This window comes from Canis aureus, chromosome 5 (assembly GCF_053574225.1).
Source record: "Canis aureus isolate CA01 chromosome 5, VMU_Caureus_v.1.0, whole genome shotgun sequence".
In the NCBI taxonomy this organism is placed as follows: Eukaryota; Metazoa; Chordata; class Mammalia; order Carnivora; family Canidae; genus Canis; species Canis aureus.
The window spans coordinates 25,506,524-25,530,296 of NC_135615.1; the positions used below are offsets into that span (position 1 = coordinate 25,506,524).

General features: G+C 37.5%; 1 protein-coding gene and 1 long non-coding RNA gene across 10 annotated transcripts in view; one reads left to right on the forward strand and one right to left on the reverse strand.

The window, feature by feature from the left end:
- LOC144313854 (uncharacterized) overlaps positions 1 to 1,135 on the reverse strand; it is a 103,951-nt gene extending 102,816 nt beyond the window's left edge. For 5 of the 6 annotated variants that reach the window (XR_013379458.1, XR_013379460.1, XR_013379462.1 and 2 more), the window contains exon 1: positions 966 to 1,135. This is a non-coding gene — a long non-coding RNA (uncharacterized LOC144313854). The remainder of the gene's footprint in view (positions 1 to 965) is intronic. The other variant, XR_013379456.1, reaches the window with a different exon arrangement.
- The window catches only part of USP6NL (USP6 N-terminal like), a 169,244-nt gene that overhangs the window by 84,947 nt on the left and 60,524 nt on the right, over positions 1 to 23,773 (forward strand). For 2 of the 4 annotated variants that reach the window (XM_077897243.1, XM_077897245.1), the window contains 3 exons: positions 11,865 to 11,932; positions 13,945 to 14,027; positions 22,796 to 22,835. In XM_077897243.1, coding sequence (XP_077753369.1) covers positions 11,865 to 11,932; positions 13,945 to 14,027; positions 22,796 to 22,835 — 191 coding nt within the window. Of the gene's footprint in view, positions 1 to 3,462; positions 3,566 to 11,864; positions 11,933 to 13,944; positions 14,028 to 22,795; positions 22,836 to 23,773 lie in introns of those variants that run through there. The other 2 variants (XM_077897242.1, XM_077897244.1) reach the window with 2 other exon arrangements.

Sequence of the window (23,773 nt, forward strand, 5' to 3'; positions counted from 1 at the left end):
CTTTCTTTCTTTCTTTCTTCCTTCCTTCCTTCCTTCCTTCCTTCCTTCCTTCCTTCCTTCCTTCCTTCCTTCTTTCTTTCTTTCTTTCTTTCTTTCTTTCTTTCTTTCTTTCTTCTTTCTTTTTTTTTTGATAGATTTGTTTCTAAGAAATGTAAGGACTAGCAGAGATGAGAAGAAATAGAAAAAGATTATCCATTTGTACTTCAGCAGTATAGCTTGGTGGTTAGAAAGAAGGCTTTGAAGTCAGACAGCCTTGACTTTTAAGTCCTGCTCTGCTGCTTACTTCCCATAGAACCAGAATGCCTTAACCTCTCTGTACCTCAGGCTCCGCATAAACTGGGGGTATACATACAACTATCCGAGTAGGCTGTGTGAGGATTATATGTGAGATTATGTGAGTAAATGCTCAAACACAGTGTCTGACACATAGGAAACTCTCACTAGACAGGTTATAAAGTATCCACAAACAAGGAGTTGTTACCAGTGAGTCTTGTGTCATCTTCTGAAACAATTACACTGCTGGAAAAGCAGCTAAGGTATAATCCTGAGTTTGCCAGCAACTGTAGGCGGATTTAAATGAGTAAAATGACTCATGAACTTGTCTTGGTTCTAAGTATCTGTTGTTGGCAATTTTCTCATTCAACCCTGCCCCCAAATGTGGGAGTTGCACTCATATTCAACAACTAGTAATTATGCTTCTCATCGGTAGTAATGGTATTTAAATATTGTTACATCACTCCATATCCTTTTTCTTTATGAATCACTTTACACATAAACGTAGGAGTTTCTAGTCTGATCTGGGGAGTTCTAGGGAACCAGTAGTGATACTGTTTCTTCTCCTTGAGAAGTGAGACACAAGAGACCCGTGGATGAAGATCAAAATATCCTCTCCATTGGCTGATCTGAGGACATGACATTCGATCTGAAGTGAAAGGGCTTATTAGCCTAATTTGACTGAGACTTACCCCCTGGATGACTAGCACAGCTGAGCAACTGCAGGCCTCCCCTCAGGACAGGTGCCTTCATGCATGGAGAGTAGACCAGAGGATATGCACCCAGGGTGGCTGAGAGAAAGAGAGCAAGGAGCTCAACCTAGCAACCTCAGAAGTCCTTCTGCCCGCATGAGAGGGAAGAGTTCTGGGAGAGTTCTAGAGTGTTCTTTTATTTTTAAAAAAAATTTTTAAAAAATATTTTATTTATTCATGAGAGACAGAGAGAGAGAGAGAGAGGGGCAGAGACACAGGCAGAGGGAGAAGCAGGCTCCATGAAGAGAACCCGACATGGGACTCTGTCCTGGGACTCCAGGATCACGCCCTGGGATGAAGGCGGCGCTAAACCACTGAGTCACTGGGGCTGCCCTGGAGTGTCATTTTAGCTAAAGTGTAAGTGTCTCCACATGGACTTGAAGCGTGATGGTAGCACATTTAGCCATGTGAACAGGACCTTCCTGTCAAGAAAGTGAGGCTGCAAGGTTCTATGAGTAGATTGGGGAGTTAGGTAAGGAAGATGTGAGGAGAGTGGACTGGAACACAAACATCCCATACAAGTCTCTGATTTCTTTCATTTTTCAAGAGGCTCCTCCTTTCTCTCTCTTCTCTCTCTCCATATCTCCTTCCTTCGTTCCTTCCTTCATTCCTTCCTTCTTTCCTTCCTTGATGGATATGAAGGACTTGTAAGTAATCAAAAGTGCTAATCAGAAATAGATTGTGACTTCTCATATCTGAATTTTAGAGTCTTAATGAAATTTTTGATGCTACCTTGAAATAGAATAAAAAAACAAAGCTGAGAATCTTTAGTAAAGGTATACTTTTTGCAGTGAAAGTATATCTGGAAAATAGCTTAAAATCTGTTGGAACACCTGGGTTGAGTCCCTTGAGGGTCTGACTCTTTTGGCTGAGGTCATAATCAGGGTCATGGGATCAAGCTCCACTTTAGGCTCTATGCTCAAGGTGGAGTCTGCTTAAGAGATTCTCTCTCTCTCTCTCTCCCTCTCCCTCCCCTTCAGCACCTCCCCTGGCTCATGCTTGCTCTCTCTCTCATAAGTAAATAAAAGAAAAATCTAATTGTTAAAAATAAATTGATATATTAAATGTTTAGCTGGTTGAATAGTTCACAATAGTAGTGAATATTGAGAAGTTATTTTTATATTTTTAAGAACTATATGGTGAGCGTCTACTATGTATTAGGCACTATGGTAGATAACTAGAGATACTACAATGAATAAGATAAACTGTCTTCTGTTCACGGAACTTACAATTAAATAGACATGTCAATAAATATATTCAATATTATGTGTATGAGTTTGGAAGCACAGTAGAACAAAAGAAGCAGTTCTCCCTTATGACAGTGGGCTAGAAGCAGGCTATAATTCTTGATTAAATTTGAGAAAAACATTATCTTCTCAATTATAGTAAATCTTTGTCAGTAATTGTTTTTAGGACTTTAAAAATTATTTTGCTTCCTATCTTTCTAAAAATTAGGAAGCAAGTAATAGAAGCTTGCCCAGAAATTATTGTTAATACTATATTTTTAAGTATCTTCTTAGTTATGGAAATATTAAATACCTTGCTGATACTGGGTACTCTGTGTTTAAAATATTAGAGCTGTGTCCTGTTTTGAAAGATCTTAAAAGTATATGTTTACAAACAAAATAAAATAGCCAACCTACCAATTATAAAATGTTGATCTGAACATTTTAGGGTTCAGGTCAACCCAAAAGGGAGACCCAAACCTAGAGAACTGTGGGGGAGACTGTGAAAGGGGTGCTTGAGATGGCAGTTGGGAAACCAATTGGAAGAGAATCACTTGAGCAATAGCTTTACAAAGGTTACTCATAAAAGCAGTAGCTTTACAAAGCTGCATAAAAGCAGTAGCTTTACAAAGGCACACATAAAAAAAGGCTGGTGGTTACAGCTTTGGCCTGTATAGCACTGTAGTTCTGTACAGGTCCCCTGGGTCTCTGTGAAGGAAAAAGGGAAAGAGATCAAACCAGGACAACTTTGCTCCCTCTCTCCTCAGCCTCACCTTCCTGCCTTGCTGGGCAATTTGGCTTCTGTATAAGAATTTGAAGGAATGTGTTCTGCAAATTTATTGAAAAAATTTAAAACTACTCATTGAAAGCATATAGTAGAAAGAAAATATTAATACCATGCTGATAGTGACATAATAGAAATACTTTGAGTAGAAAGATACAAATCATATTTATACTGATAATTAAAATCTAAAATTGAAGAGCATTTAAAGTTATTATTTTGAATGTTTTTATGGTATCAGACAATGCATATTAAGCCAAAGAAATATGAAGCTATTGTATGGATACTTGTGCGGCTGTTTTGAGACCAGATCTGGACATTTCTGAGGATTTTGGGTTATGGCATTGGTTCTTTCATATATTGAACTTCTAACTTTTGGCTGTCCCTTCCTTGATCATGATTATTTATAATAGTTTTATAATTGCAGGTATGATCTGAATGTTGTCTTATTCCCAGTGAACACAAGATGGAGAGAAGGAAGCCAATGACTTCTAAGATGATTAACTCTAGTGGAGGGAGGAAGAAAGAGAGAAGTAGGTTTTTGGGGTTGTACAGTTATTTATAAGACATTAATGTGGAATTAAGTGAGTTATGAGAGATTGAAGTGGGACTGGGCTGGAGTGCAAAGGAATGTTTGGATTATAGATGACCTCCTAGTGGAGGAAGTAGAATGAACATGAGGAGACACTGGGTTAGTTCGTCTCACAAGGACCGGCAGGTGGTGCTTTTGGCTTTGGCTCCCAGAGTATCCTGGCATGTTGTTTTAGAATAAGCTTTCTCCAGGGGGAGGGCGGGTATGTGGAACTTGTAGGTGCCCCCATTTGATGTCATCTCACACAGAATGACCAGTTACAATAAGTGATATTCCAAGTTCTCTTGGGACTGGTACACCTTCCTTTATTTGTTTGTTTTTAGTTACATTTTAGTTACCTGCTTAACACTGCTTACTCCTCCTTTGAGCTTTCCTTCCAGCCTTGGATCTAGAGCTTGACAAAATAAATGCTGAAGTTTTTAGCAGTGGTGCCTATTAAGACTTTACCATTAAAGGAATCCTTATTTTTGATATGTCTTAGTCCATGGCATGCTAAGAAAGTGTTCAGGGCAGCCCCAGTGGCCCAGTGGTTTAGTGCCGCCTTCAGCCTGTGGTGTGATCCTAGAGACCCGGGATTGAGTCCCACGTTGAGCTCTCTGCATGGAGCCTGCTCCTCCCTCTGCCTGTTTCTCTGCCTCTCTCTCTCTCTCTCTCTCTCTCTCTCTCCCCCTCTCTCTGTCATGAATAAATAAATAAAATCTTAAAAAAAAAAAAAAAAGAAAGAAAGTGATCACAAATAACTGAAACCATTGCATAGGTACCCTTGGTGCTGAGGGCCTCTTTTGGTTGAAAGATGCTCTGGAATGAAGGAACTCAGATCACAGAGGACAGTAACTTACTCAAATTATTTCAAGAAAACAGCATTATCTGAATTGAGCAGGAAGTGAAAGCCACTGGGAGCTGAAGCATGAAGCAGCTTCAGGGAGAGGTCCTTCTGTCTCTTTTTTTAGACAGAAATGTCTCTGTGTTGGAGATTGTGCTCTGCACGCCAGGTACTGTTTTCCTCTCTGCAACAGCTGCTTTTTCTCAGCTTCCTGGTAGTTTCTGCTTCCCGTTTTTCTGCTGCCTTTGGTCACCAATGCCTGGGAAGCTCTTTACCTCACCATGTTTCATCTTTAAATCCCATTAAAAACAGACTCTTATTTGGTCCTGGTTCCCATCCCTTCTAGAAGACTGGCTGAATTAATTACATGGACACATTGAGAGGCTTGACAGCTGTGGAAAAGGCGGAGGTAGATTTGTTGAAGTACTGGAGCCAGGTGAACTCTGCATCCTGTGACAGCGCTGTTCTTGGTCATTAGGCACTACAGGGGCAGTGGAGGCCATAGGAAGGTGGGGATGCTGCAGACCAGGTCATGGAGCTCCTGCTCCTTCCCTCCAAGAGGCAGCCACTGAGCCTTTATTGGCACATCACTGGGTAGATCTACAGGTGTCGATATGCACAATCTCCAGGAGGTACTGTTAAATGAAAAAGAGTAAGGTGTGGCATTATTTATAGAACGCTTCTAGTTTTGGGCTAGAAAAGGGAAGTTGACTACTGTGTGTGTGCACATGCGTACATGGAGGTTCCTGTATCGTGCGGAGAATGTTTTTTGTACGTCAGGTAGCTGCTTTTAGGAAAGAGGCTTAAGTTTGGAGTCAGGTCTATGTGTGCACATCAGAGTTCAGTTTTGGACACTTTGTCTATAGTTGATTGTGATCAGTAAAAGCCAATAAAGTCCTTACATAGAATAATATCGATATCATAAAATAATGTCGGTATCATTTACCTCAGTCTCAAATATTATGATGTGTGTAGGAAGGAAGTAAAATCCTACTGTTGAAAGTGTCGAGGTCACATGAATTCATTTCTCCTGTATGCCACCCAGTTCAAATGTACAAATGCCCTAAATGTACGTTTGTACTGTGACTTTTATCACTTTCTGTGTTGCCTGTTCTGAGATTTCTATCAGTCCTTTCACCCTCTTTTTAGAGTCTTTTATGTATACGCTTTTACTGTATCACTAATAATATTCACTCTCTTCCTGAAGACACCTAGTTTCCCTATTCTAATGTAGGCTGGCTACTCTCTTGGCAACTACATAGTTGGCATCTGGAAATGTCTAATTTTAGTGTCCTAAGATTTCATGGATCCTGTGTCTGCCCCTCTTTTTGATTCTGTTTAAAAAAAAAATATTCTGGCACTCGTTAAAAAGTAAAGAAGACTCTGTTCAGGATGATTGCAGTTAGTGTGGGGACTGTCGACAATAGGAAAGGGAGATCAGGCTCCCCTCCAAATGCAATAAGGACAAATGGGGTTCATAGCCAACAGACAGAGTAAAAGATTCAGTAGGTAGAGTGACATCAAGGTTATGGAGGTCCTTGCTACACTGACTGAAGAGGGTTCTGGGTAAAGGTATGCCAGGGTGACCAGCTGTCAGAATGTGGGGAACAAGGCGAGCCAGGGCAGAGACAGGCTGAGGCCTCGTCAGGAAGAGGGTTAGGAGTGTGTGACTGAAGTTTGGAAAAGGAGAGAGTCGCTGTCAGTTCTTTCTGTTGTTGTCTTGTTTTTCTGTAGTGTATTCTCAGATTTTTTTTTTTTATTCTCAGATTTTTTAAAGAAGAAACATTTCATAGGTAGTGAACTTTGAATCATTGTATTGGTTTCCTATCCCTGCTCTTACAAATGACCACAAACCTGATGGCTTAGAACAACAAAGATTTATTCTGTTAACAGTTCTGGAAACCACAGTCTGAAATCCGTTTCACTGGACCAAAGTCACAGGTGTCAGCCTGGCTGATTCCTTCTGGAGTCAACAGGGGAAAAATCTGTTTCCTAGCCTGTTCTAAGTTCTGGAGACCACCTGCTTTCTTTGGCTGTGACCCCTTCCTTCCTCACAGCACTCTGGTCTCTTACTTCCATCATCACACTTGTCTTACTTTTGTAGGGTGCTTTAGGATTACGTTGGCCCCATCTACATGATCCAGGTTAATCTCCCCATCTCAAGAGCCTTACTTAACTGTGTCTGCAAATCCCTTTTGCCATATACATTCACAGGTTCCAGAGATTAGGATGTGGACATCTTCTGGGTGTGTGTGGGAGGGTCCTTCTTGAGTTTAGCACAACTCATAGTGTCTAGAAATGTTTTTATGTTTTTCTTCATGTGTCATTGATAGTTTGGCTTGGTATAGAAGTCTAAGTTGGCGATGATTTCTTTTTCTCAGAACTTTGGAAATAGAGTTTTATTATCTTTTAGCTGCTAAGAAGTTTGGTACTAGTCTGATTCTCATTCCTCAGTATATGACTTGAAAGTTTCCCCTCTCTCTAAGCTTCTGAGATCTTTTGCTTATATCAAATATTACAAGTGTCTTAAGCTGAGTGTAAACAATGCATTAGTGTCCAGTTAAGTGTAATCAGTGTTCACAAGCATGCCTCTAACATGGCTGTTATAATTACAAAGTGGTTTCCAAATTGTAGGCCCTTGTCCATTTGAAATAAAGATCACTGAAGGGAACTGAGAAAGAATAAATAGAATAGAATAGAAAATTTCACAGTACCACACTACAGTAGTTGCACGCACTGTTTCACGAAGCGTTTCACAAAACATTTGTTTGATGTGTATATGTGTGATGTGTTAAAACTTTCTAAATCCTTCCAGAATTTAACATGTATTCACTTAGTGTCTGAAACAGAAGCTGAAGTATTCATATTAAAAATTATGTTAAGATATACAACATATTTGAGGAGAATGTTCCTACTTAGCTTTAGTTTGGTGTTTTCTATAAAATTTTTCTTTGTTGCTTCATGACAGATTTCATTAAAAGTAGTAAGCGTGTGGCTAATTTTGCAGTACAAGACGAAGGCGTGTTGTAAAGCTGCTTGTTTCAAGGCCCTGTTTGTTGTCAGATGGAATGCTGGGTGTAGGCTGGTGTGGTTCATACTTGGGACTGAAAGACATGTTTTTACCCTCAACAAACATCATCTTTGTTGGACTATCTGTAGACCGTGTAACCACAGAAAGGTCTTTTCTTCTCCCCTAGAAACGTTTTCTTTCTTATGCTTGTTTCACAAATAGTTTAAAGTAGAGCTGCCTTCCACTTTTGAGTTTCAGTTTGTTCCAAGAATGTTTGAGGCACCATCTAACACCCCTGGTGTGCTTGAGAACTGTAAAATAAGAATGAAATCTTGGAGTAGATAAGTTTGCTCTATGAGGACTGAAGCTGCCGTTAATTCCCAAGGCCGGACTAACTGTCTAACAAAGGGTAAAGTACTTCTTACATTGGAATAGTAGATTTATATATAATAATTAGCTGTCAGAATGTACACTAGGAAAAATGTCTGTTGTCAATTTTGATTTAATGGATTGAATTTGAAATTTAATAACTTTGACTTGCTCATTACAATTTGGGATTGAGTGATACTAAACTACAGTGCCTGCTTTAAAAAAAAATGTCATTCAGGAGGATGCTTGATTCCTAAAAGTTCTTGTGTTTAATTTTTTAAAAGTATTTTATTTATTCATGTGAGAGAGAGAGAGAGGCAGAGATACAGGCAGAGGGAGAAGCAGGCTCCATGCAGGGAGCCCGACGTGGGACTCGATCCCAGGCCTCCAGGATCACTCCCCGGGCTGAAGGTGGCGCTAAACCGCTGAGCCACCCCGGCTGCCCAGTTCTTGTGTTTAAAGGGGATTAGAGGCCTTTTTAAAATGTTATACTTGTCAGTTTTTAAAACGCTTCATAAGATGCGATGGCTGTTGTTACCTTCCGTTTATTTGTGCTCAGATATGTTTTCCTGTATACTTGGAATATTTAATACAATGTCTTTTGATTTTTACTGCTTAAAATATGCCTCTTTTCCTTTGGAATGTTGTTGTATTAGATGTGAAGTCAGTAAAAATAATTTGATTTAATTTGGCTTGAGTAATATAATAGAGATTTTTAAAATTTAATAATGACTTGTGATGTAAGTACTGAGTAACACAACTGTCATTGTTTAATAGGTGCCTGGAACTTAGTGCACACTTGTGCACAGACACTAGACAGCTGTTAAATACCCCTTTGTGGTCAGTGTTTTAGGGCAGACTCTCTGTTCTTGCAGTGGAATTTCTAAATAAGCACTCAGAATGAAGCCAAAGGGAGGATTCTAGTGTAATTCTTAATAAACTTCCCAACCATAGACCAGACAGTATGAAATATTATATAACTAGAGTGAATTCCGCATAGGGATATTACTTCTTACTCCAAAGATGGTTGCCTCACAATGTAGATTACTAAGTCATGTCTCTACACTCCATGTTGGGAAGAATTGGCATTTACATTTAGTCTCTTCAAGGAAGCACGTTTGGCTGTATTTTATAAAATTAGTGCTTTTTTTTAAAGAACCCATTTGTCAACATTACAGAATTTTCTCCACGGGGAATTGTAGCAATAAGAAATTTCTAAAGGAATGTAGAGATCCAGAACTTATTTTGTTTGATTTAGAGCCATGTCAGCTACTCTAATCATGTTAAAGTACATGATCTTTCTCTCATAAAATTAAGATACAGTTTCATCCAGTTCCAGTACAACTTCTTTTATGTAGTTAGGTTTTCCTTTCTGGAAATCTCTAGACTGGAGAGGATCTGTAGAAAGCTTTCTTATAGTTCACCACAATGGTGCTTTCTTGGGATACGTTGCATCTTCTCAATTCCACACTGTTTCCAGTTCTTGCCTTTATACTTTCACATTTTTTCATTGTTAAGTAGGAAATAGGGTGGAGGCTCCTAGGACTGATAGCAGCAATGAAGGTCTGGTATAGAATACATTCAAAGAATGTACTCATGCATTGAATTTGGTCTGATCACCGTAGATATTCACACTTAGTTGTTCTGATAATGGAAATGGAATTTAGTACATAGTCAGCTTTCCTAGTTCAAGTTTAATTTCTATTAATTTGCTTTTGCTACCCCTTTGTAAAAGTGGAGTTTATGTTGTGAAGCTGGGCAACAGAGAGGGAAAAGGGGGATGCCTGGGTGGCTCAGTGGTTAAGCATCTGCCTTTGGCTCAGGGAGTGATCCTGGGGTCCCAGGATCAAGTCCCATATTAGGCTCCCTGCATGGAGCTTGCTTCTCCCTCTGCTTGTGTCTCTGCCTCTCTCTCTCTCTTTGTTTTTAATGAATAAATAAATTTTTAAAAATCTTAAAAAAAAAAAAAAAAAGAAGAGGATAAAGGACTTGGTCCATAAGTCTAGAGTAGGGTAATAAATATATAATTGAATTGATTATCCCAGACTCCTGACTGTATTAGTTCACTATGAAAATCTAAATGAGTCTGCATTTTTGTTATTTTATTGAACCACTATATTATTTATTCACTTTTGCCCCAAAGGATAGTATATTGATATTTTGTAGTCTGAGAAAAGCAGTGACATAAACATTTTTTCCCCAGATAAACTTTTTAAAAATTTACAAATTCCTATTTTTCCCAATTTTTACTGTTATATTGATGATCTCATTGGCCTAAATCCCTAGAGGTGGAATTGTTGAGATATGCCTGTTTTTGAGATTCTGCAGACATATTACCAAATTGCTTTTCACAAAGATTTTTATATACTGGTTAACTCTCACCTTAGAGTAAGCTACCCACGCTGTTGTCAACATTGAGTAACATCAATGCAGTTTAGATTTTATTTTTAAATTTTAAATTTAGATTTTATTTTTATCAGAGCTATACTTGGTTTCAAGAGTCAGCAGTCTTGTGCAACTTATTTTGAAAAATAGCTGACTGCCATACTCCTCCCGCCTCACAGCCCACCCCACAGAAGTAACCACCTTCCATTCCCCAGGCTGATTCAGTTTTTGTTTTCGTCTCTAGTGCTAGATGGCAGGCCTGTATTGCCCCTTCATGGTCTCCTGCTGTGGAGGGTGGAGGGCGAAGATGTGGTTACCTTCCCTACACCCAACCTCTTCTACACACGTGCAAGTCCCTTCTATTCCTTCAGGGGATTAACTCCTTTCCTCAGCTTTCTGTTTAACCCCACCCCTCCCTCTCCTCAGGAGCCACCATTTGCTGGGCCTTTGAGGAAGGGGATTGAAAGAATCCCTGTATTAGTGAGTTTCAAGAAGAATGGATATAAAATATATGTTCCACCTGTCATCTTTCCCCGGAAGTCTTTTCTTGGGTCTTTAGTAATCATTTTTATAAAGTAATCCTTAAAATTATGGGCTGTGGAGTCAAGACTCTATGAATTTGAATCCCAGTTTTGCTCTTTACTTGCTTTTTGACCTTAGACAAGTTGGCTGAAATCTCTAGGCCTCGTTTTTTCGTCTGTGTGATAGAATTCATATGATATCTATTTTAGGGTGTCATTGTGAGAAATAAATGTGATAAGGCATGTAAAGTGCTTTTCACGGTATCTGCTGCCTGGTGATATCTTACTATCTGCCTGGAAGTTAGGATACCGATAGGCTTGCGGCTGCAGTTGTTGCTCTTGGGAATTTCTTGCTCATGGCCTTTGCCCAAATTTCCAGTGGAATGTTTGTCTTTTTCTTCTTGATAAGAGGTGCTTTTAATGTAGTCTGTTATTGGTCTTTTGTTTTTCTTTACAGTACTTGGGATGTGTAATCATATGCATACTATTTCATGTTAACGATCTCTGCTGCTGCTGTTCTCAGATTTGTGTTTCTCAAAGATACCTGGTGGTAGTAAGACAGAAGGATATATGTGTGTGCAATAAAATTGGAGATTATCATAGTAGTTGAGACAATTGATGAGGAGGACCTCAGAGGCTAAATGAAGTAATTATTTTCATCATGTAGGGGAAATAATTTTTTTAACTCCTTAAGTATATCTTACATTGTTTGTTTTGTGGACAAATTACCTCAATTTATAAAAGCCTTCTTGAATGTTCTTCTCCTCACATACCCAGAGGGGTTTCATCTGAAAACTTAGAGCTTTCAGTTTGTTTCTACTTTAATACTTACTTCTCTGAAATTAGATCCAAAATTGATTCTTGAGGGAAGATTTATCATCTCCCCTAAGTTAATGACATGTTAACAAATCTTTTTTTTTAATATCATATATACTATTGAAATGATAGATACATTGATATCTCAAAGTTGTAGTTACAGATATGTAACTTGGCCTTTTAAGTTTGATTTTGCTAGTTTGTCTCTTTAGGCAGTACCAATTTATTGTTTTATTTTTGTTTTCTCTTAGTTTTATAATTAATTAACTTTATGGTTCTTTAAATAATGGTTCATCTAAATTTGATCTCTCCACAGATTCGGACCAGGATGTAGCACTCAAACTTGCCCAGGAGCGAGCTGAAATAGTTGCTAAATATGACAGAGTAAGTATTTATACTTACTCTTTGAGTAAGTTTTATTAGAAAAAACATATAAATAGAAATGGATTTTTTAAGAGCTTAAATTATAGAAGCAGTTTGTTTATTTCATGTGACAATGGAAGTCATCTTTTTTCTCTGACTCATCTCCAGATTTTCTCTACCTCTTTCCCTCTGCTCCAGCCACTCTGGTCTCTTGTGGTTCTTCCACCACACCAGGCTTGCTCCTGTCTCTGGGCCTTTGCACTGGCTATTTCTTCTGACTAGAACCCTTGTATTCTGGATATTCTCATGCCTCATTGCCTCACCTTTCTTAGATCTTTACCCAGATGCTGCCCTCTTAGTGACATCTTCTCTAACCCCCCTTCCCCAGCACTCTGGATCCCTGTACTCTTTATTTTGCACTATAACACTTACTCTATCAGCATACTTTGTATTATACTTATTTTGGTTTTTTTTGTCTACTCTCCTGGAATCTCCTCTAAATTGTGAGGGTAAGGATTTCTTTTGTCTGATTTACTCTTGTATCCAAAATACCTGGAATAGTTCCTGACTCATGCTAGGTATTCAGTAAATATTTGAATATGTCAGTATATAGAATTAAAGACCCATTTTATTTATAATTTATATATGCTATTAAAATTTTAACATAGATCTGAAAATTTGAACTTATGCATTATGTATAGTCTCCCTTAGTATTTTATCTCTATGTTAGTTATGGAATCTGGTTTTTGATGCCCTAGAATATCACAGTTGTTGACAATTTACATGTCTCCTCATTATTACTTTACCTCCTGAGGTCTGCAATGGGTTGTAGGTGGTGATTTATAAATGTCATGTTTTATATTTGTATCAGTTGCATGTAATTTCATATCTGTTATTTTTGATTATTTGAGAGAATAACAGGAGCATGAAATTATAGAAAGCCATCTGGACAGTACCCTGCTCCCAAGGAGGCATGCAGGCAGGCAGTGCTTCACTTAATAGTTACCTTCCTAGAGTTTGTTTTTAAACTGATTATTTGGAGCATCACAATTTCCCATTATTGTGAATAGGTTTTAGGGTAGTCTGTGAAAAACCTAATTAACTTATTTAACTGCTTAACTAATATAAAACCAATAGAACTGTCATTTCAGTTATGCTTGCATGTGTTTTTTTTCCATGCAGTCAACACTTAGTGACTAGGCTAGCCCTCATGCAGTCATTGATCAAATATATGTAGATAGAGGGGTCCACAAGACAGGTAGGCATTGAGTTTAAAACTTGATGGATTGCTGTAGACATCTGAGGTTCCTCCTCTAATTAGAACTAGTTAACGGCCTCAGCAGTATAGAGAGAAGAGTAGTGGTTTGAGGGCAGAGCACTGGTAGTTAAGAGGGACCTATAAAGACCCATTAGAAGAGTTGGATGGTATGAGGAGAAGCAAGAGAGGCTATGGGAGAGAGGTTGAGGAATGGGGAGTGAGCAACACTTGACAAATGCACTGAAAAGAATCTACTAGGTAAGAACTGAACAGTGTCCACTGGATTGGACAATGACAGCTCATTTTTGACCCTGGCAAGAATAGTGTCACAGTAGCTGTGAAGTAAAGAAGGAGACAGAAAGGTGAATAGCTTACTGTACTGAGGAGTTTGGAGGAAAAGGCAAGGAGTAGTTCTTTTCTAAGACATGTTTAGTCAAACATGTTGAAGTTTGGCAGTTTTTTTCTTGAGTCACTTTCTTACCTTTCTTGCTCTGTCTTACCCAGTTGGTTTCTCACACGAACCCAAGTCTGATCAGGACTCCACTGCATGTCATTGTTCTGTCATACAGGATCTTCTGAAGCTTGTAATTGGGAAATACGGATTCTATTGCCAAAAGTAGTTTGGTTTTTTTAAAGTTAATTTAGGGTGATAATGCCTCATTTCTAACTCATTATTAATTCATAAAAAATACTGTTTTGTGGTCTGTTTTGCGGTCTGTTTTGCATATTCAGTTTTATCAATTCCCAATAATACCCTTCTTTATCTCCATTACAGGGACGAGAAGGTGCAGAGATTGAACCTTGGGAGGATGCGGATTACCTTGTTTACAAAGTTACGGACAGATTTGGCTTTTTACAGTAAGTTGCATTGACTGAAAGCGAACTTTTTTATTATAATGTTTTTATGGTGACCTATTATATTGATTTTCTTTATTTTTAATACCATACCTGTGAATAAGATTCCAGGACGGGTCCTGCAGTGTGCCTTTTGTTTTTCAATTCCTGGCATTTTTAACCTCTATGATTAACATTGAACTATAGTTAAGAATACAGTCTTTAATATTTGGTATTTTAGTAAGAACATAAAGTGCAAAAAATGAGTTGTATTAATAATTTAGCAGAATTAAATGGAAATGAATAACAATTTATATTTCAAAAATAATTACAAAACATTTCATTTTATGTAAATGCATTTTAAAAATAATTAGCCATTAGAACTTCAGTGTTATGCAGCCTAAAAATGAACAATGAAAGGAAATACTGTTGATCTTTCCCATAGTTATAAATGCCTTCGTGTTATTGCTTCTCAAATTAATTCCATTTATCCTTAGTATGTTATATAAAGAGTTGAGAGAGGTCTAGACTACTGTAAAGTAAAGTGGCTAAAGTGATTTTGATTCTTGAAAACATCCTGCTAATGATGCCAGTCTGCCTGTTCTAGTTCTGTGTTGTTTGGGCAGATCCCTTCAGGCTATAGTTTGTTTGGTTCTGCCAGTTTAGTCGCTAATTCCTCATTCATTACTGTTTTCCAGTCTCATTTATTATAAATAGGAAAAAGCCAGAGTTTTTTTTTATTTTGATACATGATTACATTTTGAAGGAAAAAAATATTTCTTGATAGTTCATAGCAGAAACTTGTAGCACTTAGGCTTTTTTTTTCTCTTTCTGTTGAGTTTTCTTGCATTTAGAAAGTATTTTTTGGTATCACATGGGGTAAACAAGCAAACAACAGAAGAGAAGCAGTTCTGTGGGTTAGAGAATGTGTGTCCTTGTGGCTTCACTGGTCCCAGTTAACCCTTTTATACCTCATCTGTAAGAGAGAATCATTAACTCCTCTACATACTTTAGAGTGTAGTAGAAGCTTTGAAGAAGTAAAATGATAGAAAACTGTAGAAAGGTCTGGACAAATATAAGGTGTTATTATTATACTTAATGACATTAACATAACCAGAGTGTTCTCCTGAGTAGTTATAATTAGAAGACTTTGAACTTGAACAGAACAGAGTATTTAACTATGAGGAAACACTGTTCTTAAATTAAACCCCCACTTCTACTTTTTTTTTTTTTAATAAATCAGACTTGGCCACAAATGTGGCAGGAAATGATTACATATTTGTGTGGGTTACTGTGCAGATCTAAGGTATGTGAATGAAGTTTTAAAGGACAATTTGAGCTTTTAGCACTGTCAGCCTCAGTGGGTTCCAAACTTGGCCTGCACCCTAGAATGAGCTGGGAAATTAAAACAAAACATTTTTAGGCTCTATCCCAGATTTTGATTCAGAAAGTGCCATACAACTCAGCTTATTTTGACCTCCTCAAGTGACTGTATATTGCAAGTGAGGCATCAAAAGTCTTGTTTATATCATGAAATGGTCCAATAGAGTACAGACTACATGTGAAAAACCTGTCCTTTTCAAAGGGATCTAGTGATTGCCTCCAGTCTCTTTTCTCTTTGCTTGAAACCTGTTTAGTCAGTCCATTATTCATCTTCATAGTATTAGCTAGTATTTATTGAGCACTTACTATGAGCCAGGCACTGTTCTAAGCCCTTTTCATAGATGACTCATTCATTCTTCTCAAAAACTCTTGGGATAGGTACTCTTTTTTCTCTCTCTTTAGATGAAACTGGAGCAGAAAGAGGCCAACCAGCTGGTCCAAGTTGTGTTGACAGTATCAGATGTGGGATGTAGACTGTGGCAGTCTTACAGCAGGGCTGAACTTCTGCATTTACTGCCTTTAACTACTCTACTGTATTTTAACTAAGAGAAACACAAAAGTGCTTTCAGATGCCTAGGAAAAATTTGAAGGCAATCACTTGTATGAAGGTATAGTCAGCTAGCTAAGCTCACCACTTCTTTGAAAATGAAGCCAGTTGGTACCAGTTCCCCTACTATCACACTGATTTTTAAATTTATACTGTGGTGCAGTCCTGAAGCATCCAGCACAAATGAAAATAATGAAGCATAGAAATGGATTTTAGTGTAATGTTAGGCTTTGTTGATTTTCACCAAAGTCATTGATTTTTGTTACAGTGCCTAATTTGAGTAAAACACTTTCTTTAGATGTTGCTGCTGGTGCCTTCCATTGCTTGTTATAGTAGCCTGAAGTTTTTTTGCACTATTTAATAAAGTCACTTGGCATAGGCATTTAGATATTGCTTTCTGTTACACCTTGATCAAAGAGCATTTATTTCTGCTACTTTAGCTCTTTGCAGTTTTTGATTGGTTCTGTGGTGAAATTGGGTTTTAATTGTCAATGTCAATACAATGGCCAAAAGTAACTTTGTAATCTTCTCTGAAGACTGCTGACTTCATATCTAATTATAGTTTTAGTAACTTAAATTACTTGTTTATGATATGTGACAGTATTCCCTTCACAAGTGAGGTATAGGGCTAACTGGGCTTTATAACAGATTTCACAATAAATATAAAAACTGTTGCCAAACCAGCTTGGCTTGATGCTGCAACAGGAAAGTCTTTGTTTAGGATTCAGAAATGGGGAGTTATCCCTGGTCCAAATGCCTGTGACAGAGTTACATCTGGAAAATGGAGAAATCAAGCTTATTTAAGAGAGAAATTTCGAAATTTGAACTTTCAACATTTTTATCAAAAATAGGCACTGTCTGTTCTGCTTGGAATGCTTGGAATTTGGATAATGATAGATATAGCATTTAGGTCAGAAGTTATTAATAGAAGTAGAAGGGAATTGTGTCAAAAAAAAAGATAAAATTAAGACCAACCTTCAGGTTTTCAACTAATCAACACATATATATTTATAAAAGTTAGCAGATTGTCTGTAATATACTAGGACTATATAAATATTTGAAAGCCAAAATAAAGGTGTTTTTGTTTTTAAAGAACCTCTGTTTAATGACAATAGCTTGAGAACTTCCTACTCATCTAATCCTTTTGATTACAGTAAATCTAAACTTAGACACAGTTTACTACAAAAACAAAATTTAGTCTATATATTCGACTTACTGATTTTAATAAGTTCAGTTTTAGTTTCCAAGAGAAAGTTTATCTCACAGAAATATGTCACCTGACATATTGAAAATTACAGGTACATAGACTCTAGTTAATAATTCTTTTTAGTTTATACCAGATGAAAACAGTTTGAGTAAAGGCCCCTTTCTTTCCAGGGATGACTGTGTTGTTGTTTTTCTTAACTGTGTTTCTACGAGGCATAGCTTCTTGCTGCCAGCTTGGCATTTTCTTTTAGCAACTTCTATGTACCTCTTTCCTTTAGAGGACAAACTTTTGTTTTTTAAAGTGGGGGTAGGCAGACATATTCTGTGAGGAGCCATATAGGCAATATTTTTGGTTTTGTGGATCATATGATCTTTGACATAATGATTCAACTCTACTGTTGTGGCATGAAAGCAACCACAGACAGACAATACATTAATGAGCATGGTGGTGTTCCATTGAAACTTTATTTACAAAAACAGGCAGTGGGCCAGATTTGATCCACAGGGCTTAAGTTTGCTGACCTAAAGGAATACTCTACACTCATCCAGACTTTGGTCTTTCCTTTCTTCTACTTGGAGAACATTAAGAGACAAGATGAAGATGCATATATGTATGCAGGCATGTGTTCACCCTTCTTTTTTTTTTTTTTTTTTTTTTTCACCCTTCTTTCATACATCCATTCAGCAATGTTTAGTACTCTCCTTCAGCCTGCCGGCCATGGTGCTTGAGGCTGGTGCAGTGCTTTTACATTGTGTGTTTTGGACATTGTGTGTAGCTTTCGGTAAAGAAGCAATCCCCTGCTTTCTCCCTAGAAGGCTGTAAAAATTAAGCAAGCCATCACAGAAATTTGAGGAGGAAAAGTTCTATGGCGATCAGTGTTGTGCACACAGCAGATTTTGTATAAAGGATTTTGGGTATGGAGCAATAATAATGCAAGAAAATCCATATAGGAAAACCTGGCCACATTCTTGCTCTTTGATCATCTAAGGCATCTCAAGACTATTTTAACAATTCAGCATCCATCGAATAGGGAGGGAATGGACCTCATCATGGATAAAGCCACATAAGACAGACTCACAGCTAACATCAGATCCAGTGGTGAGAAGCTAAAGCTTTTCCTCCAAGATCAGGAACAGGACAAAGATGCCCACTCTTGTCTCTTTTATTTACATAGTACTAGAAGTTCTAGTCAGAACAATTAGGCAAGAAAAAGAAAGGGCATTCAGATTGGAACAGAAGAAGTAAAATTGTCTCTATTTGCAAATGAAATGTTCTTATATATGGAAAACCCTAAAGACTCCACCAAAAAACTACAGAACTGATAAGTGAATTCTGTAAGATTGCAGCATACAAAATCAATATACAAAAATCAGTTGCATTTTTATACATAGTAAAGACTATCAAAAAGAAATTAAGACAATAATCCTGTTTATAGCTGCATCAAAGAGAATAAAATAGTTAGGAATCAATTTAACCAAGGACAAAAAGACTTATACTCTGCAAACTACAAGACGTTGATGAAAGAAATGTAAGATTATACAAATAAATAGAAAGAAGTTCCATACTCATGGATTGGAAGAGTTAATTTTGTTAAAATGTCCATACTACCCAGAGCTATCTACAGATTCAATGTAATACCTATCAAAATGCCAATGGCATGTTTCACAGAATAGAACGTGTACAGTCCTAAAATTTATATGGAACCACACAAAGACCAAAATAGCTAAAGCAATCTTGAGTAACAAGAACAAAACTAGAGGCATCACGCTTCATGATTTCAAACTATATCACAAAGCTCTAGTTGTCAAAACATTATGGTATTGGCATAAAAGTAGAGACATAGGTTGATGCAGAGACCTATGCATTGAATTGAGAGTCCAGAAATAAACCTATGGGTGTATGGGCAATTAACTTATGGCAAAGCAGCCAAGAATATAAAATGGGGAAAGGACAGTTTCTTCAGTAAGTGGTGGTGGGAAAACTGGGTAGCCACATGCAAAAGAATGAGTGGATTAAAGGGCTTGGAGGTAAGACCTGGGACCATAAAATTCCTAGAAGAAAATATAGGCAGTAAGCTCCTCGAAATCAGTCTTGGTGATGATTTTTTTGGATCTGGTACCAGTAGCAGAGGCAACAAAGGCAAAAATAAACAAGTGGGACCACATCAAACCAAAATGCTTTTGTACAGCATTAAAAGGGCAACCTAACAAATGAGAGAAAGTATTTTCAAATTAGATATCTGATAAAGGGTTAATATTCAAAATATGTAAAGAACTCATACAATTAAGTAGTAAAAAACAGTCCGATTAAATAATGGGCAAAGAACCTAAATAGACATGTTCCCAAAGAAGACATATAAATGGCTACCAAGCACATGAAAAAGATGTTTAACGTCATCAGTCATCAGGGAAATGCAAGCCAAAATCACAATGAGATATCACCTCATACCTGTTAGAGTAGCTATTATCAAAAAGACAAGAAATAACAAGATTTGGCAAGGATGTGGAGAAAAGGGAACCCTCGTGCCCTGCTGGTAGGAATGTAAAATGGTACAACTACAATGGAAGACCTTATGGAGGTTCCTCAAAAGATTAAAATAGAACTACATATGATGCAGCACTTCTACTTCTGGGTATTTATCCAAAGGGAATTTACTATGTCAACAAGATTTTATACCCCCTTGTTCATTGCAATATTTACAATATTATTTACAATAGCCAAAACATGGAAACAACATAAGCTGTCCATTGATGGGTGAATGGATAAGAAAAACACACACACACAGAGGCATAGAGGCATCTTATTTAGCCACAAAAAGAATGAAATTTTACCATTTATGATAACGTGGATGGACCTTGAAGACATTATGCTAAGTGAAATAAATCAGATAAAGACAAATACTGTATGCTATCATTTATATGTGGAGTCTAAAACAAAAAAATGAACTCACAGATACAGAGAACAGGTTGCTGGTTGCCAGAGGTAGAATGGAAGTGGTGGTAGTGGGAGGTAAGCAAAATGAGTGAAGATAGTCAAAAGGTATGAATTTCTAGTTATAAGGTAAGTCAGTCCTGGAAATGAAGTATACAGCATGATGACTAAAGTTAATAATACTCTACTGTATAATTTGAAAGTTACTAAGGGGGTAGCTCTTAAAAGTTTTCAGCACAAGGGAAAAAATAGAAAAATATGTAGCCATGTATAGTGATGGATGTTAATTAAACAATGTAGTAATAATCAATTTGTGATATATACATATATCAAATCATTATGTTGTATACCTAAAACTAACACAATGTTATATGTCAGGCAAAAAATTAAAAAAAATGCGTATGAAAAAAGACTTGGTTAGTAAGAATTTAGTAACTGTTTGGGGGTACGATGGCATTCCTGCACAGGCAAGCAGATCCTGGTAGAGTTGTGACAGGCCAAAAGGAAATAATGTAAAATATCAAGGTGGAGGGAAATCCAACACCAAGTCTCTCTACTTTTGCGTAGTGCCTAAGGCTGACTTTGGTTGTGTGTATGTTCCTGCATCTCTCTTTTCCAGAGTTTTTTTTAGTAGGATGGTTCAATGTTAAGGTGGGGTGAGATGCTGAGAGCAGTCCTGTTTCATCTTGAATTTCACAGGTGCCTTCTGTAGGACCTGACTGACACAGGCCACATAGCCTGAGCAGATGGGTGATCAGCTCCATTCCATAGACAAGTGCAAAACTTGGTTCTGATTCAGTGTTGGGAATAGGCATAGTGCAGTTTGTTAGTCTTGTTTAGTCAATAGGGGAACACCAAAGAAATGTACCCAGCACCTTCCTTTGGTAAGCAGCTAGAGTTGGCACTTCATTTGCTGTTAGGAAAGTTCAAATAAACGGTTACCAGGATCTGCTCACATCAGCTGTACTAAAAGTTATTCTTGCCTGGGGCAGCCTACTCACCCCAGAAATACATTCTTGGTGTGCACAAAGGGTGTCAGGTGTTCTTGTTCTTTCAGGGTGTCCCTGCTGACCCTATGCACCTAAGAAATTATTTCCAGGGGTGTCGATAAGCTCTTTTCTGCTAGTATGGAAGAATGGATAGATGCACTTTTAAATTGGAAGTTACATCCTGTGCCATTCATACATCATTGGCTCTAGTAAATTAGGATTACAGATTAGCAGGGAAGTGTAGACTATGAGCATAATGAAAGATATAAAAAAACCAAGGTGTCACCTTCAATAAAGGTGAGTGGACACTTTACATTAAAAAACAAAAGACTTACGTATTAAATCCTCAAAGGTTTTTTTTTTTTTTTTTTTTTTTTGTTGTGTTTTTTCCTTCTTGAGAATTGGTTTCTCAGCCTTTTCTTCATATACTGCTGTACAATCTGTAGATCTTGTTCATCTTCATTTGAACCCACAGGACTGGGGAGGGGGAATTGAGCATCTCTTCCTTGGCTAAATGACTGTGACTAAGAGAAATGTTAGCTTTCTTATCTCTGAAGTGAGGGGTTTGGACTCTCCAAGATCTCTTCTGGCTGTTAAACTTTGTCAGTTCCATCGCTATACATTGGTTTGTAGTTCACCCAAGGCCTCTTCAGAGTAGCCAAAGAGTGCCTTTAAACATACTGGCCTCTTGAATACTAATGTGTTGTACTCTTAAAAGAATCTGTGTGATTGCCAAAATAGGAGTACTACTGAGGTGGCAATTCAAAACATAGATCTTTGGTATGGATAGCTCGTTGTTACTGGTGGTTCATACAGCAGTCTTAGCACGTTTTAAGTTAGAGCTGATACCATGGTATTACTGTATCAGAGAAATGAATTTGATCTTTTGTTGTACATTTAAAAATCTCAAGCCGTTTAAGTTTTGACAAGTGCAGTTTTCCTGATTTAGAGAATTAGATTTTCCTTTTTAACTCATAAATCCACTGGAGGCTTTTTTGTTTCCTTATAACATTTTTTAAAACAATTATTTGTTATAGGCCATAGTTAGAGCCAGAGAGAGGAGATGATGATGTAGAGTAGAGGTTGCCAAACTATGGTCTGCAGTCACATTCAGCCCACCACCTGTTTCTGTAAACGTTTTGTGGGAATAAAACCACATTCAGTCTACATATTATCTGTGTCTGCCTGTGCAATACATCATAGTTGAATAATTATGAAAAAAGCTGTATGGTCTGCAAAGCCTAAATGTATTTACTGTTTAAATATTTGCCTTTGCAGAAAAAGGTTGCTGACTGCTGATCTACAGTAGTGTTGTCCAGTAGGACTTTCCTGCAGTGGTGGAGATAGTCTTTCTATATACACACTGTTGAAAATGATTGCCTTTATCTGCATAACTGTCATACACTTGAGCTGGGGCTAGGGTGAGACTGAAAAACTGAACTGTTCATTTTATTTCATTTGAGCCTAATATTTAAGATTTAAGAAATAGCCACATGTGGCTGGAGATGATTGTCTTGGAGAGTATACGTCTAGAGATTTGAAGATAGGGGACCTTGTGGGTTTAGAATAGCTAATTGTTTTCTGTTGAATTTGGTAGAATGGAAGCTTATATAATGTGATCCATCCTTGTGATGATGATAAATGGTTATATATCCTATGTACTTATTGATACCTAATTCTTTAAAAATCTCACTATGATTTCAGCTATTTCACATATTCTGTATTTCCTTTGCAGTGAGGAGGAACTCCCGTATCATAATGCAGCTATGGAACGGGTGAGTCTGGCTCTGCATGTGTTTATCATTACTAGTGAATCCTATTTATCAGAGGAATAAAATCTCCACCTTTGTGATTGCCATGCTATATGTAAATGGTGCAGGCATCCTAATTTAACCCAAAGTATATCACTGTAAGAAAGTAATTAATGGTGAAACAATTTTAGGAGATTTTTGGAACTTCTGATAAATATCTGAAAAAAAAGAAAAGTAGCAGTTACTGGAGACTTGTATTCTAGAAAGTTCTCAGTCTAGGTAGGAGTGCTTCGAATGTAGAGCCTTTGAAGAGCACAGGTGCTTGGGGCCTTCCTCAGTCTGTTAGGTCAGACTCTGGGCAGGAACCCAGGTAGATCATTTGCAGAAAGCTTTACGAGCGAGTCTCATGCACTCTGTAGCTAACAAAGCAGGATTCTAGACCAGTGGCTTTGTGAAATAGAACTATTCCATGAGGTTGTAACCAAATTTCCTACAAACAGCAACAACAACCACAACAATAGAAGTTTGCTTTAGTCAAATAAGTCTATTGGCTTCTAAGGACTTTAAGAAATCTCAGGATAGTAATGTAAGTAAAACCTGTAATTATTTTTTTTTTTTTTTTTTTTTAAGTCAGTGTGTCCCTTGTTCACAGCACTTGGCTGGTTCCATAGCTGCATGTACATGAGAACTAGGGATTGAATGTTTTAAGATGGGTCAGAATCTCCCTCCTCGTTTCTCTCTCTCTCTCTCTCTCTCTCTCTCTTTTTTTTTCCTGTACCAGAAAATGAATTGCGGAATGAAAGACAGGCCACTGGTTGGGATTATCTTGAGTTTGTTGATGTTTAATGGGGGAAAGAAGCTGGGTTTCAGACAATGGAGGTAAAGAATTGGAATGAAAATTTGAAAAATACTTTAGAAAATCTTCCTAAAATCAAAAGTTTTGAAAAATAAGAGAATGAAGC